General features: G+C 37.4%; 1 protein-coding gene across 1 annotated transcript in view; it reads left to right on the top strand.

Moving 5' to 3' along the window:
• LOC150085946 (uncharacterized) overlaps nt 1-16,811 on the top strand; it is a 147,464-nt gene that overhangs the window by 72,556 nt on the left and 58,097 nt on the right. Inside the window, exon 4 of the mRNA XM_090374748.1 lies at nt 3,675-3,720. Coding sequence (XP_090230874.1) covers nt 3,675-3,720 — 46 coding nt within the window. The remainder of the gene's footprint in view (nt 1-3,674; nt 3,721-16,811) is intronic.

The following is a 16,811-nucleotide window of genomic DNA, read 5'->3' as shown; positions in this document are numbered from 1 at the left end:
AGATCAACTTGTATCTATCATAGGCTTCAGTGTCACATGTTAATTTGTATGTATCCCATGCATTTTTCTTCTCTGCCATATGTCTCATTAGTTCATCTGACATCCATTTAGGCCTAAACTTTGGACAATATTTCTTAGTTGGTATGTAAAGCCTAGTAGCTTCCAAGATAAGTTCTTTGAATGCTTCCCATTTTAAATTTGCTGTTGGTAACTTCATCAGTTTTTCCACTGTATAAAATTTAAATACTGTCTCAGTCCATCGTAGTCGCCTTTACGAAAGCAATAACCCTTCCCTTTACCCCTAATGATAGTTACCTCCTTGAGTAAATCCCACTTCAGCACACTGTGATCACTGCCACCTAATGGTTCATTTATCTGCAGATTCTTAATGCATGAAGAATCACTACTGATAATCAAATCACGAGCACTACTCCCTCTAGTTGCCTCCCGAACATGCTGATGTAGAAAACAATCATCCAATAAATCCACAAAAGCCTTGCCAGTGTGTGAGTGACCAGCCCCCAAATTCCAGTCAATATCTGGGAAATTAAAATCTCCCATTATAAGACTCTCTGATTTACTGGCCCGCTCTATTTCCCTGTACAGTTTCTTATTATACTCATCAGAGTCATTAGGCCTATAGCACACTCCTACTCTCAATTTTGATCTCCCAATGCTTATGTCACACCAAACTGACTCGACACTGCACTGTCCAGCGATGTCGACTGGCTTCACTTCCTTGGATTTTATGTATTTCTTAACTAATAGCATAGTCCCCTTTCTATCCTGTCTATCCTTTCTGTAGACATTGTACTCCCCAAATTCCAGTTCTTCATTCCTTATATCTGTGTGACACCACGTCTCTGAAATCCCAACAATATCTGCCTTTGATGTTTGGACCTCAAATTCATCAAATTTATTTACTAAACTCCTCGCATTGGTGTACATGCAAGTATACATGCACCCGTTCTTTTTCTTAGCTACCCTAACACAACCCATGTGTTTACTTGTACCCCAATGATTCCCAGCAGTCTCTGAAATATCCTGCATCTTATTTTCCAGGTTGCTGCTCATTCCAATAGAAGCAGTGCAAGAATCACTTTCACCTCTGCCAGTGGCTACTGTTAATCTATTAGTCCTTGTATCCCCCCCAATCTAGCAGTTTTCCAACCCACCTAACACTGCCTCAATACCATCAGCAAACATTCTTGCACCCTTTCTATTTAAGTGTATCCCATCCCTGTAGAAGCAGTCCCTCCTGTTAACAAGTACAGACCAGGCTGAAAAAAATTCTACCCCTTGAGCCTTGCACAATCTTTCCAGGGCCGAATTGATCGACAGGGCTCTCATCATATACTCCCTCCTATCGTGTCTGGTCAGAATTGCAGACACTTTCAATTTCAACCATAATTCACAGCTTTTTTTCAACAGTGACCTGTACTTGTTAAGTAATTCCGCCGGTCTCCTACTCTTAATATCATTAGTGCCAACGTGTACAACTATATCACCTTTTGTGCCCTTAATATGTTAAACAGAGACAGACGGGGTGCTTTCTTAAAATCCTTTTAGAATCAAGGAATTCAGAGCTGTATAAAATAACCAACAGACACTAACTTTGAAAGAAAGAACCCCTTACCATTACAGAAATGTTTTTTTCCCTAACAGATATCTGTTGCTCAGATACAAGAAATCAGATACAAGCTGTTATGCAAACTCTGTTTCTATTGTTAGCAGTTTTTGCTATTCTAAATGCCATTTCATAATCTGGAAAAAGATGTAACATTCTATTGTGTACAAAAATTTACTCAATAATTGAATATATTGTTATTGAAAAATATGATAATTGGCTCTTTCTTTCTCTTGTGGAAGTAAGTGTTTACTTTTCAAGATTCTCACATGTAACTGGCATTCCATTTATATATATTTTTTGTTAGATCTCTATTTGAGATGAGGTACAGAATAAATTACTGATGTAGAGTAATTCACTGTACATCTGTAATTTATTCTGTAGAGATATATCATCTTGCCTAGAAATCACTCCGATTTCTAGGCAAGATGATATATCTCTTTAGGGATTACCCTGACTTCCAATCTCTCTTGTCACCAGCACATTACAAATATTGCTTCTTCTGCATATATATGGCGCCTCCGTAGCCAGGTGGGAAGGAGCAGCAGTGCCTAGCACACGCTTCTTGATTAGACCAGGGTTCGAGCCCGTCACCACCAAATATGGAGGATGCGGGAAGGTCAGGGAATGACCACCGCATATCCCGGAGCAATATGGCCTTAGTTGCTAATGCTCCTAAAAATCCAAATAACAATAACTAACTCTTCTGCATATAAAACACTTGATTTTCGCTCCCAGTGTTACTTTTCTATCAAACAGCCGTTCACTCTGTACAAATCGCAAATCTGCCCTACCATGGAATATTGATCCCACATCTAGGCGGTGTCCCCAAAGCATCTCTCAGGCTTCTAGATTCCATTCAGAAGAGGGCAGTTAGGTTAATTAATGACTCATCTCTAACAGAGTCTCTCCACTCTCTGTCTCATAGATGTACTGTTTCTGCTGCATGCCTTTTCTCCAAATACTTCCATGGGCACTGTTCTTCTGAATTGGCTTTCATAAAAATTCCCGCTCTCTCTCTTTCAAAGCAGTCCAAACATGTGCCACCATCAGCCAACATCCATTTATTGTCCAACTTCAAACTCACAGAGCCAATTTTTCATCTTCTTCGTTTATTCATTCAACTGCCGTTTTCTGGAACAACCTTCCTTCATATGTACAAATTAGTCTACAGAAGTTCAAGTCTAATGTTAACAAATATCTTCTTTCATCTTCTCAATCTCCAACCCAAGCACAGTACTAAGTACTATAGGTTCTAATACCTCTCGTGTTTGGGGTTTTCATAAAAAAAAAAAGTTAGTCTTTAATGGCCCATTTAGAAAAATTTACTCTGCAAACAAATACTGCAATACAGAATACATTAGCTTAGCTCAGCTTAAAAACTGAGTAATGCCATTCACTTTAAATAACTGAATGTATTAACATGTCACATCCTCCCTTCTCTGGGCGGAACATGCCCCCACACTTCTGAAACAATTGTAATAGTTGGTTTTTTGCCAGTTAGTGTTTCACCATAAATCGTAATTCTTTTTTATATCCATTTTGGGATATTTGAGATCAGGACACAATATAATGATGTAAAATATAATGTAATATCCTATATTGAGGTTTACATGTAATATAAAGTACTCAAATGAAATTAGATTTAAGGGTTGCTCTAGAAAATAAGTACAATGTTTTATAAGGAAATGAAATATAAGTGTAAAATTAATGAAATGGATTTGTGTTAAACAAAAGTAGCTAACTTGGACATCAGTAATGAATTTCACAAGGTGCCTCCGTAGCCAGGTGGGAAGGAGCAGCAGTGCGTAGCACACACTTCTTGATTAGACCGGGGTTCGAGCCCGTCACCACCAAATACGGAGGATGCAGAAAGGTCAGGGAATGACCACCGCATATTCCCAGAGCAATATGGCCTTAGTTGCTAATGCTCCTAAAAACCAAATAACAACAATGAATTTCACTAATGCTCACAATTCTCTGAATCAAGAAAAATTGCTCTTCATATATTCTGTTTTTACCTATTTGAAACAATTTATTCTTATAGGTAAATATAAATTCAGAAAAATATGATGGAGCTGCACAAGTACCAGGTAGGTGTATTGATATATATATAAAATAAAATAAAAAAGTTCATTTCATATTTTTAAAATTATTTGCAAAACTAAAGAATGAATATGTGAATATACATACATGAATATGTGCAAATACATACATGAATATGTGCAAATACATACAAACTATAAACCATAAATATGAGTAATATCAATAACTGTACCAGTGATATCAATAACTATACCATTAATAGCAATATACTAATTATATCTGTCTTTCATTAATACTATGACAGAGATCGGCTAAGTACACAAGAATGACAAACAAAAAGTTTTGTTCACATTCAAGATCATTCAAAAGGTTCTTCCCATTAATTTCTCAGAAGTGGCTATTTGTTTGTATGCCAGATTTGAAGATAATGTAATGTCTACATGTCTGGGGATGTTTCCAGATAATTACAACTTGATGGCTTGATTCCTTGATTCTTTTGATGGAAAAATTGAACAAAGTGATACCAATAAGAGCTATAAATAAGAAAGAATGTTGTCACCAGGAAGACAATTTACTGATTAAATAAACTAACAAATGAACATTAAACTGGAACCTTATTTTTAGAAATTTAACTCATATTTATATTTAATTATGGTATTTAATTATATTTAATTTGGAAGTAAAATATTTAAGATATTTTATTGCCAAATCAATATTTTATATTAAAATAAATATTAATATTTTATTACCAAAAAAGTTGACTTTATTGAATGATATATGAGGTTATGTCTGGTAATTTTTAGGAATTGGTACTATAACTATAAGTTTAGTATATTATTAAAAAAAATCCATATGCAAGACAGTACTTTAAATCTTATCTGGCAGTATGCTAGGTTAAGTTAACTTGTTGGATACATTCTCTACGATTTGATAGGGTGATATATAATTAAAGACCAGAAAAAAATTCATAAATGTTTGCACTATATGATTATAATTTCAGGATGTATGGATATAGTCCATGCTACTTTTTACTTGTTTGGAAAAGTCTGGATTCAAACTGCATCAGAGATGGAAGAAATTCTTAAGGGCCTCTTCAATCAAGACTTGCTATCTGATTTTTCACAAAGAAAGTAGCACCCCACGAATTATTATAGGTTTCTAAGTACATACCACATGCAAATTGGTCAATGGACATACACTTCTACAGACACAATTACGACCATAGAAATAGCATATCATGTGAACTAGTGCACAGTGCGGTTGGTGTACTAAATGTCAAATGAGATTTTAGTAGTTAAGAGTAAAAGCAAGGGTTTTAATATCAGTAATCATCTTGGATGAAATATATAAGAGGGAAAGTACAGTTCAGTTATGAAGAACTTTTAGGGCATCATTACCATGATGGCGAGGATATGAGTGCCTTCATTATATTTACGAGATGTTGCACAAGGAGGATGCCAAGATGAAAGGTGAAAAATAATTTAGTGAGAATGACAGAACAAGAGGCATAGGACAGTTAAAGAATGATGGTAAACTCAATTGTGTATAATAATTATAAGTTAATCCTGTAACAAAACCACAGATGGCACCTCCGTAGCCAGGTGGGCAGGAGCAGCAGTGCGTAGCACACGCTTCTTGATTAGACCGGGATTCGAGCCCGTGCCCACCAAATACGGAGGATGCGGAAAGGTCAGGGAATGACCACCACATATCCCCGGAGCAATATGGCCTTAGTTGCTAATGCTCCTAAAAACCAAACAACACACAACAAAACCACAGATGGGGTTAGGCAGATAAAATTTGTAGCCGGCAATGGAGACAAGGAGTTATAATCATATATAAATACTATGTAGAGGAAAAGAGTAAACCAGATGGGCTATATGCAGTGGAAACAGTAGTCGTAGACAACCCATCCAATATTGCTGATGAGCTGACTAGATATTTTGCATTTATCTTTGCAGTAGAAAGTCCCTTTTTGGCTGGGAAAGTGATATTTTTGTAGATAATCTGTGCATCCGACAATGCACAGATTATCTATGCATTGTAAGATGAGTGATATTGTTATTATTGTGGGAATCAGCAAATCCTCTTGGATTGGAGAAGTGCCAATATCTTGCCAACCCACTTGGTAGGGGGTGGGGGAAGAGAAGCTAAAGATGAGACTGGGAAATTTAGACTTGTTAATTTGAACTCGGTGGCAGGTAATGTTCTGTATCCTGTGTGCTTTTACATGCATTACAAGACTTTAAAAATATAGTATCCTGAATGGATCACAACATAATTCTGTAAAGAGAAAATCTTGCTCTAAAGTGATGATATGAGAGCTGGATGGAAGAAACAATTTTAACTTTATATACTCAGACTTTTAGCAAAGTATTTAACACAGTCCCACATGTGACGTTTCACTACAAGCTGAAACATTTTGTGATCATGGGCAAGATCATAAGATGGATTCAAGCACAGGAGGCAGTGGATTGTTATTAATGGTTACTCTTTCAATAAAACCACAGTTTATATGTTGAGGTTCATGAAGTTTGGTGCTGGGGCCAGTCTTCTTTCTACTTTTCTTGAAATAGATTGAAGAGGGAATAAAGATATGATGTTGAAATTTGAAGCTGATATGAAAGTCATATCAGTTGTTGATGAGCTAACTCAGGCTAAGTTCCTTCAAAATGGTTTTACACAGGATTCATAGATGATCAGAGAAATGACAGTTATCTTTTAATTCTGCCAAATGTAATTATCTATAATTGAAATATCAACTCAAGAATAATTTGTACCCTCCTCACCACTTATTTACAGTGTAGTCTGTACACTGTAAACAAGTGGTAGGGAATTCAAATTTTTAATTGTGGTACATAGGTAGCTCTAACACAAAACTAGATAGTGTAATATGTATCACTGCATTTAGGAATCTATTCGATAGTGTAGTATTGATAATTCGTTAATTGAATTTATTAATCTTATTGATTTTCTTGTAAATCAATACTCTTCAGTCGAATATCATGCCCCAGACTACAGCAGCAAAGCAACGAGCACAAAGTAGCAGGAGTTCTGTGACTTCAGGGTGAACCAAGGGGAGGGAGATTCTCCAATGCATCACAGCCTAAAAAAATGTGCAATTTGTGAAATATTTGCTGATCTTTCTGGAACAGGACATGATCTAGCCAAGGAGGATGTCTTTGTGTGTATGCTAGGTGCAGAGAGTGCTAAGAAATTAGGTGCCAACTGAGCTTTCTAATGGGTACCTATGAGAGTTTGAAGAGTCATGTAGATGCCCTTGAAAGTATTAAAGTGGGGGACCTGTCAAGCTCTCAGCTGCCCAACTGAATGGCAGAGCTCACTCTTGTGCATCAGGCAACACAGTGGCAATCTCCAGGGCAGAATGCACTAGTTCCTAAATTTAAGCTTAATTATTGTTGGTGACTCCATTGTCAGGTGGGCAGGAGCAGCAGTGTGTAGCACACACTTCTTGATTAGACCGGCGTTCGAACCGGTGACCACCAAATACGGAGGATGCGGAAAGGTCAGGGAATGACCACCGCATATCCCCAGAGCAATATGGCTTTAGTTACTAGTGCTCCTAAAAAAAAAATAAATAAATAAAAAAAAAAAACAAAAATCCATTGTCAGGAAAACAGGTAATATCTTATGTGAAAAGGATAGGTGGAATAAGACCAGGTTATGTCTCCCAGGGGAAAAAGTCAATCACGACGTAGAGCAGATATATCATCTTTTAAGGGCACAAAGGGTGATATTGTTATACACATTGGCACTAATGACATTAAGAGTAGCAGATCTGCAGATTTACTTAGCAAGTACAAGTCAATGTTCAAAAAAAGTCGTGAGTTAGGGTTAATGAAAGTGTCTGCAATTCTGCCCAGACATTATAGGAGGGATGAGATCAATTCGGCCCTGGAGAGATTGTGCAAAGCTCGTAAGGTAGAATTTTTCTCAGCATGGTCTGTGCTTGTTAACAGGAGAGACTGCTTCTACAGGGATGGAATACACTTAAATAGAAAGGGTGCAAGAATATTTGCTGATGCTATCGAGGCAGCGTTAGGCGGGTCAGAAAACTGCTAGCTTGGGAGGGATTCACAGACTAAAAGATTAACAGTAGTCGCAGGCAGAGGTGAAAAAGATTCTTGCAATGTTTCTATTAGAATGAGCAGCGGCCTGGAGGGCGGGGTTTTGGGGGTTTCAGGGACTGGTGGTAGTCATCATGAAACAAATAAATACATAGGCTATATTAGGATAACTAAGAGTAAGAACAGGTGCATGTATACTTGCACATATGCCAATGCTAGGAGTTTAGTAAATAAATTTGATGAATTTGAAGTGCTAGCCAAGACATCAAAGGCAGATATTGTTGGGATATCAGAGACATGGTGTCAGACAGATATATACGCAGTGCAGAATTGTAATTCGGAGATTACAATGTGTACAGAAAGGATAGACAGGGTAGGAAGGGAGGGGAGGTTATGCTGTTAGTTAACAAAGACATAAAATCTAAGGAAGTACATCCAGTTGACATAGATGGACAGTGCAATGTTGAGTCAGTTTGGTATGACATAAGCACTGGAAAAGAAAAAATGAGAGTAGGAGTGTGTTATAGGCCTAATGACTCTAATAAGTATGATGAGCAATCATATAGAGAAATAGTAGGCCAGTAAATCAGAATGTCTTATAATGAGGGATTTTATTTTCCCAGATATTGACTGGAACTTATGGGTTGCTCACTTACATACTAGCAAGACTTTTGTGGATTTATTGGATGATTGTTTTCTGCAGCAACATGTTTGAGAGGCAACCAAAGAGAGTAATACTCTTGATCTGGTTATCGGCAGTGATTATTCATGCATTAAAAATTTGCAGATAAAGGAACCACTTGGTGGCGGTGATAACAGTGTACTGATGTGGGATTTACTTAAAGATATAACCATCAGAGGTAAAGGGAATGGTTTTTGATTTTGTAAAGTTGACTATAGTGTTTTCAGACAGTTTTTAAATTCTATACAGTGGGACCAACTGATGATGTTACCATCAGCAAATTCTAAATAGAAAGCATTCATGGAATTAATCATGGAAGCTACTAGGCTTTTCATACTGATTAAGAAATACTGTTCAGGTTTAGTTCTAAATGGATGTTAGATAAACTAATGAGACATATTGCAGAGAAGAAAAATGCATGGGATGCTTATAAATTATCAGAAGACACAGAAGGAGAAGCCTATTGTAGATATAAGCTAGTGTGTATTCAAGTTACAAAGAAGGTTAGGCAAGCAAAGGCAGTACCAGAAATCTTTGGCAAAGGATGCTAAGAAAAACAGTAAGGACTTCTTTAGTTATATAAACTCTAGAAAGAAGGAGATGAATCAGACTTGTCCAATTAATACTGATGGTTTGACTGTTGATGATCCTGCTCAAATAGCTGAAAAACTGAAGTAGTTTGCATCTACATTCATATATGAGGAATTCTGTAGGGAAGTGGAGAAAAGAAACTTATTAAACTGTAACAGGGAGCTTAATGATTTTGTAATAACTGAGAGCAAAATGGAGTAGAAATCGTTGAAATTAAACATTAGAAAGGCACCTGAGGTGGATGCGATCTATCAAGTTATATTAATGGAAGAGGCAAAGGACATAAGTAAACCCTTAGCCATAAATATGAGAGCATCCTTGGACTCAGGGGAAGTCCCCACAGCCTGGAGATGTGCAAATGTATCCGCAATTCACAAAGGGGTGACATGAGTAATTACAGACCTGTTAGTTTGACTTCTGTTCCAGGGAAAATAATGGAGTCACTGGTTAAAGAAGCATTGCAGGATAAACTAGACAAGACTGCAGTAATAATTCAGACACAGCATGTCTTTGTTAAGAGAAAGTCTTGTCTGGCAAATTTGATTGGATACTATGACGTTGTTACAAAGGAACTGGATGCAAAAAATAATTTTGATATCATATATGAGGGGGTAGCAAAAGGTTTGTACCCTGACCTAGATAAAACATCAATAGGAAGATGCTGTTTTTAGTATAGGTTCTCTACATATTCACTAACTAACGTGAAATTTCATTCCCGTAGGTGATCATACACCAGAGATGAAGCCCAAAATCTGTGGAAAGATGCTATGGTTGACAAAGTGGAGTATCGTGCAGCAGTCAAGTCCCTGCATTTGCAAAGACTTGATCACTTGTCTTTGATGAGCCAAGAGAAGGAAGGCCATCAACATTCACAGACAGTGAGATGGTTGCAAAGGTTGAGCAGCTGGTGCTGAATGACGTGTGACAATTCATTTCATTGCAAATGCAGTGGGAATTACTTATGGGTCTGCCCACTGCATTTTACATGACCATCTGCACATATTTAAGGTCTCTGCACAATGGGTTCCAAGATTGCGGATGCCTTTGCAAAAGCAACGTCAAATGCAATGTTCTCGCCAACTGTTGGATTTTTGTAATACAGATGTTCAGAACTTTTTTGATTGGTTTGTGACAAATGCTGGGTGTACCAGTATGATCCGGAGACTAAAGCCATGTCAAAGCAGTGGAAGCACACCTCCCCACTGCCCAAAATGGCAAACACCACTTCAACTGTGAAGAAGGTGATGTTGTCCTTGTTTTGGGACAGAAAAGGGGTTATCCTGGCAGATTACCTACTTTGTGGTTAGGTAGGTAATCTTTCCACTTACCGGAAAATACTACAGAATTCTTTTAAAAAAGTTACGCGATGCTTTGAGGGTAAAAAGGAAATTAACCGAGTAGTTCATTGTTCACATGGCAATTACCACCACCAACTTTGTTGCCCAGTGCAGCTTCGAACTACTGCAGCACCCACTATTCTCCTAACCTAATACCATCAGACTTCTTGTTTCCAGAAATGAAAAAAACCATTGCGTAGACGCCGCTTTTATTTGTCTCAGGAAGTCAATAATGAAATAGAATCATGGTTTCAGGCAAAAAGTGCAGATTCTATGATTAAGACATTAAACAACTAATCCATAGATTGGAGAAATGTGTTACTACACATGGAGAGTACATAGAAAAGGATTAAAGTTCCTGTGGAGTTTCACTTTTTTAGGGCTATTATTTCTAGGTAAGGATATGAACTGTTTGATACCCTCTCTACTTGGATTTCAGGAAAGCGTTTGATACTGTTGCACATGGAAGATTACTGGAACAGCATGGTATTAAGAGCAAGTTGCTACAATGATAAAAGGGTGGTTGAGTGGGAGAAGACAGAGTGTGGTAATCAATGGACTCTGCTCTTAGTCAACTAATGTTATTAGTGGAACCCACCAGAGTTCGGTGTTGGGCCCATTGTTGTTTTGTGTATTTATTAATGATATTGATGGAGGTATATCAGGCTTAATGTTCAAGTATGCAGATATCACAAAGGTTGGTAGGGTTGTTAATGACAATAAAGACAGTATGCTACTGCAACAGAATCTATAAAAGTTGGGCAGATAGGCTGAGAAGTAGCAACTGAATTTTAACATTGACAAATGCAAAGTACTGCATATGTGGTAATATGGGTAGAAGTAACCCCAGAGAAAAGTACCAACTGTGTGGTACTACACTTAGGGTGGTAGAAAATGAAAAAGACCAAGTAATTGTGCAGTCAGATATGAAGTTTTCTGAGCAGTGCAGCCAGGTTGCCAGAGCAGGTCATGGGATATTGTCAGTGATATACAGGAATTTTGCTAGTAGGGAAAAGGAGGTGATTATCCCTTTGTATATGGTCAGGCCATGCCTTGAGTACTGCATACAGGTCTTGAGGCCTGATTTTAGGAAAGATGTAGAGTTGCTTGAGCGAGTACAGAGAAGGGCAACACGATTGGTGAGGGGAATGAAGGGGTTCTCTTACAAGAAAGACTTAAGTTTTGCAAATTGCAGTGTCTGGAGGCTAGGCACCTGCAAGGTGTTCTGATTGAGATGTGTAAGGCCTTGAATGGGTTGAGCAAGCTCAATTCTAATAGGATTCTTCTTCTTGCTCAGATAATGAACCCGAGGGAGCATAAATTGAAATTGAGGAAAGACAATTGTAGAATAGACATACGGAAATTTTCTACTTCCATTTGTTGTTGTGGAAGTTTCTAGCTTAAATGCAAAGAGGGACTGGACAACCTTTTAGAGGAAATGGATGTGTGAAATTTTTTTTTTTTTGGCTGATGCTACTTAAGCTTCCACTACTACTATCCCTTTACATACTAGTGGACTGAGCTAGGGATTCCTTTGTTGTGTGTTGCATTCTGCTGTCAACTTTGATCCTGCAGGTTAGTCTCCTTGGTTGATACTGGCAATTTAGAATTGAACTAAGATGTATAAGTTAAAAATTTTTCTCATTATTTTTATTTTTACACAGCATATCAGAATCTCTTCAGAGTTGGTGTATATACCCGTATATTAGTTTAAAAATATCTTTTTAGGCTACCAAGCCTATTCAGTTTACTGTGTAATGAGAAGTGGGCTTACTTATTCTGATTTTGCATGCCCATGGAATTTTCAGTAAGCTCTTTGATATTGGATGCATCCAGCTGGTTCATGATTGATTTTGAGGGAACCTTTATGTTTTGTGATGATGATATGCATCCATGCATAATTAGAAGCATGGGAATGCTTCTAATTTATCGACCATAACAGACTTTGATATTAGAAGGCAAACTAGAGCTACCCTGTTGAGCCAGTGAAGAATCCAACAGAAGACTCAAGTCCAACATATTTGTCTGTGTGTTATGAGTACTGTACTGTTAAGGTGTGAAGAACAGCAGACCAAATTATCAGAGTGTACATCCAGAGGTGGCGTCTCCGTAGCCAGGTGGGAAGGAGCAGCAGTGCGTAGCACACGCTTCTTGATTAGACCAGGGTTCGAGCCCGTCACCACCAAATACGGAGGATGCGGAAAGGTCAGGGAATGACCACCGCATATCCCCGAGCAATATGGCCTTAGTTGCTAATGCTCCTAAAAAACCAAATAACAAAAAAAAAATCCAGAGGTGTGCTGGCAATCTAATGACCCATGCTGCACCACAGATTTTTGTCTTCATTTTGTAAAAGTGGTGTTTAAATGTTAGTTCTTCACTCCGACATCAATTCTAGATCAGTATGTATGTACGTGTGTTTACCTTTTTAACTCTCCTCATTAATATGAATTTCTGTAGCATTTTCAATTTTCCTGTTTGTTATTGTTATTTGTTCCATTGTGTTGGGATTTATTCTGAACCCTGTTTTCTCTCAGATATGCTTCCATTTCTTGAATTTGTACATTGGGCCAGTGTATTAATTTTGTGGGTATATTCATGACCATCAAAGTGTATAAAAATTTTGATGTCATCAGCCTATGTCATAAAATTCTTGTTTTATCAGAAGGGGCTCTAAGGCAGCTGCAAAATGCAATGAGGAAAGCACTCCTCAGTGTGATAATTAAGTCAGCATGATAATTGTGATGTTGAATATCTCTCTCTCTCTCTCTCTCAGTGCAATAGCTTTTAGTATTAAGCAGGTTGCTTTCGTTCAGTTATAAAATAATACCTCAAAATGTTCATGAGTACTGTACCATTAAGGTTATCATGTGCTGCCTTTAAGGAAAGAATGAGAAAGAGATGTCAGTTAGTGAACTGATTTTCTCTTTCTGCAGAAAAAGAATATCATTCGGAGTCTTTTTTATTAAGCATTAAAGCATGAGTTGAATCCTGCAAAGAGTTTCTAGTAATATATTACAATAGATGGCTGTATCCCAAGTACAAAACATGGTTGCATCAGGAATGGGAGTAGGGTTTTTGTTTTTTTTGAAGACTGATGATGTGTCTCCAATAGAAATGTGCTGAAATATGCTAGCCCTTTTGGACATCTGATTTAATATTGGTTTTACTATATAGTTGCACTCTTATATTTCAGTAAAAATGTGCAGTAGACCATCTTGTAACAAATGTGCTTCATACCTTCAGCATGGAATGGGATACAGGTCTGGTCCAATGTTTATTTTTGTGGAATGCTGTTAATCACTTTTATAAGGACAGTTTTGGTAAATGAGGATGTCCAATTGTTATACATTTTGACTCTTGATTTTTATTCTTTATCCTTCTGAACATATTAATAAAATCACTTTATTCCTCATTGTTCTATTTCTATATTCTTCCTGAGGATGGTACTTGCCCAGATCATGAAGCATGCTTCATTTGTTTATACTATCCTTCTTTAGCATTAGAATTAGTTGAGGCATATGATGCAAGAAAGCAAGCTTATACAGCATCAGCCAAAAAAAAAAAAAAACCTTCCCATTTCACCCATCCAGTCACTCCAAATGTTTGTCTAGTTCAGCCTTAAATTTATTTAAGCTATCAACTTCCACAACAACGGATGGAAGTTGACATTACAACCACCCTGTGTACTTGGTAGCAGTGTCCGTCATGGAATGGAATCCCCCAATCAGTGAGAAATAATATAAGAACAACAATAATAATTATAAGGGTGCAATGGCCCAGTGGTTAAGACACTGGGCTACTAGCCTTATGGACCTGGCCTGGGTTTGAATCCTGCCTTGGTGGAAGCGAATGTGGCTCTATTATGCTGGGAGACCAATATAATAATAATATTATTAAATGATGATAAAAAAAACATCGCAAAAGTTACTATATTGGACTTACCTTCCCCAAGGCCTGAGGTTTTTTTTTTTTTTTTGGTAGTTGTTGGCGCATCAGCTTCTGTGGTAATAATGATGCACCTTCCAAGGTTTTTGCAGTACTTTGATCCAAGCCCGAGGCGGGAATCGAACCCGCAACCTTTGGGTTGCCAGGCAGGCACTTTACCCGCCCGGTCGGCAAGGCCTGAGTGATGGCTGATGCAGATAGTGGCACCATCTGGTGCCACTTGTGAAAACTAAAAAAAAATAAATAAAATAAACCACTAATGTCGCAAAGAAATATTATTCATACTGCAGCGAGTGTGGCGCAGGATAAAGTTGCTCGCTTTCAGGTCTTATTCCCTGTAAGGCTACCACAAGAGAAGGGCAAGACCATCCAGTCCCACCAACTGGAAGTGCCTCCTGTGCAACTACACAAGTGTTGAAATAGAGTGAGTCAATAAATCAGATTGTCTTATAATGGGGGATTTTAACCTCCCCGTTATAGACTGGAACTTGTGTGTTGGTCATTCACACGCTAGTAAGATTTTGTAGATTTACTGGATGATTGTTTTATACAGCAGCATGTTCGAGAGGCAACCAGAGGGAGTAATACTCGTAATCTGATTATCAGCAGTGATTCTTCATGCATTAAGAATCTGCAGATAAAGGCCTTCAATGGTTTGAGTAAGTGCAATACTATGGGATTCTTCCTCTTGTTCAGATTACTCTCCTGAGGGAACATAAATTCAATTTGAGGAAAGACAATTGTAGAATAGATGTGCAGAAATTTGCCTTTAGCCAGTGGGTGGTTGATAGTTGGAACAAACCTCCATCTGTTGTAGTGGCAGAACTAAGTAAGTAAGTAAGCTCAATAAGTTCAAGAGGTAGAACTAGACAAACATTTGGAGTGAATGGATGGGTGAAGTGGGAGGGGTTTTTTTTTTTGGCTAATGAGCTTGCTTTCTTGCATCATATGCCTCTACTAATGCTAAATAATTTCATCCGAGTGTTTTGTCAGTAATTGCCTTATCTGAAAATCCAACTTTGACAAACAGTTATTTATAATGTAATAAGGATGTCTTGTTCCATATTTATTTACTGGTTTAATAATAATAATAATAATAATAATAATAATAATAATATGAATTTTTTATTCCCAAAAACTATACTGGAATACTCTAATTTTCTTCAGATTGATCCTGTAAGTTTTATTTTGATAGAGAATATAGGTGTTCATTGCTATAAAAGCATACACATTTCTCCGGCAGTAGGCCATCTGATGAAGCACAATTCTATCTCAAATCAGGCCACCTTTCATATCAGTGACTCAAATTTTGAGAATTGATTTGATGGACCAATGCTGTCTATAATTTGTATATTCAAATCATTGTCCTCTGAGAAATGAACAGTGTTATTTCATAATAAGATGTTTATTGTGTATCAAGTTGTATAAATTAATATGTAGTATAATATGTGAACTATTGAAAATATTTTAACAGATATTTTGCTTGACTAATAAGAGCATACAAAAACCCTCCTAACAAAATTGCTGTTCTGCAGTCACACTCACATATTAAACTGATAAATGAATGTTTTTGGTCATCTTTGCTGTAGATGAACTTGCAGAGTATGGTTTTATAATTGCATCTGATGGCCAAGCATTTTTGGATCCAGAATTAGATTTAGGGATAAACTGGAAGACATTAAATTACAAAATAAGAATAGGCTGGGTCTATTTCTTAGCTGATGCACTTCAACGTGCAGATCAAATTCATCTGCAAACATTTTTTTTTTATCTGACTGGCTTATATGCCAGGATCCAGGATCTACCTTTGAGATAAAAGCCTGGTCTCTTATTTTCACTGCAGTTATTTTGTAGATATTAGCTAGACCTCCTTTCTTTGCACATTTCTTTTGTTTCCAGTGTCAATCTATTGAGAGAGTAAGGTTTTTGTTTAGTTTGTTTTGGTAAAATAAGTTGTCACGTGAAGCTATATAACTGCTTGTGGAATCCTCAGTCCCCTTTGTTTTCCACCTGGCAATTACCCTGGTAGAAAAACAAAAAAAACTGTGCCCATCTGTTGTCATGTGTGGTGTATAAATTCTATTTGAAAAGAATCCTCTTCTGTCCTTCCTTTTTTTTTTTCATTTCTGTTCCTGGTCTGCCCAGTCCCAGAGGCCTTCTCCCCTGCATCCTGATGGGACTTGTGATTTAGTGGCAGTAGTAGTGGAGGCATGTGATGCAAGAAAGAAAGCTTATGTAGCATCAGCCAAAAAAAAAAAAAAAAACATTTCACACATCCATTCCCTCTGAAAGTTTGTCCAGTTTCTCCTTGAATTTAAGCCATCAACTTCCACAATGACAGATGGAAGTTTGTTTAAGCAATCAACTACCCACCACAACTGTCTTTCCTCAATTTGAATTTATGCCCCCTCAGGTTTGTAATCTGAGCAAGAGGAAGAATCCCATCAGAATTGAGCCTGCTCAACCCATTCAAAGCCTTGTACATCTCAATC

Source organism: Mastigoproctus giganteus, chromosome 5 (assembly GCF_048544385.1).
Source record: "Mastigoproctus giganteus isolate SK-2022 chromosome 5, ASM4854438v1, whole genome shotgun sequence".
In the NCBI taxonomy this organism is placed as follows: Eukaryota; Metazoa; Arthropoda; class Arachnida; order Uropygi; family Thelyphonidae; genus Mastigoproctus; species Mastigoproctus giganteus.
Note: the sequence above shows the minus strand (reverse complement) of the source record. Positions and strands in the feature narration are given on the sequence as shown.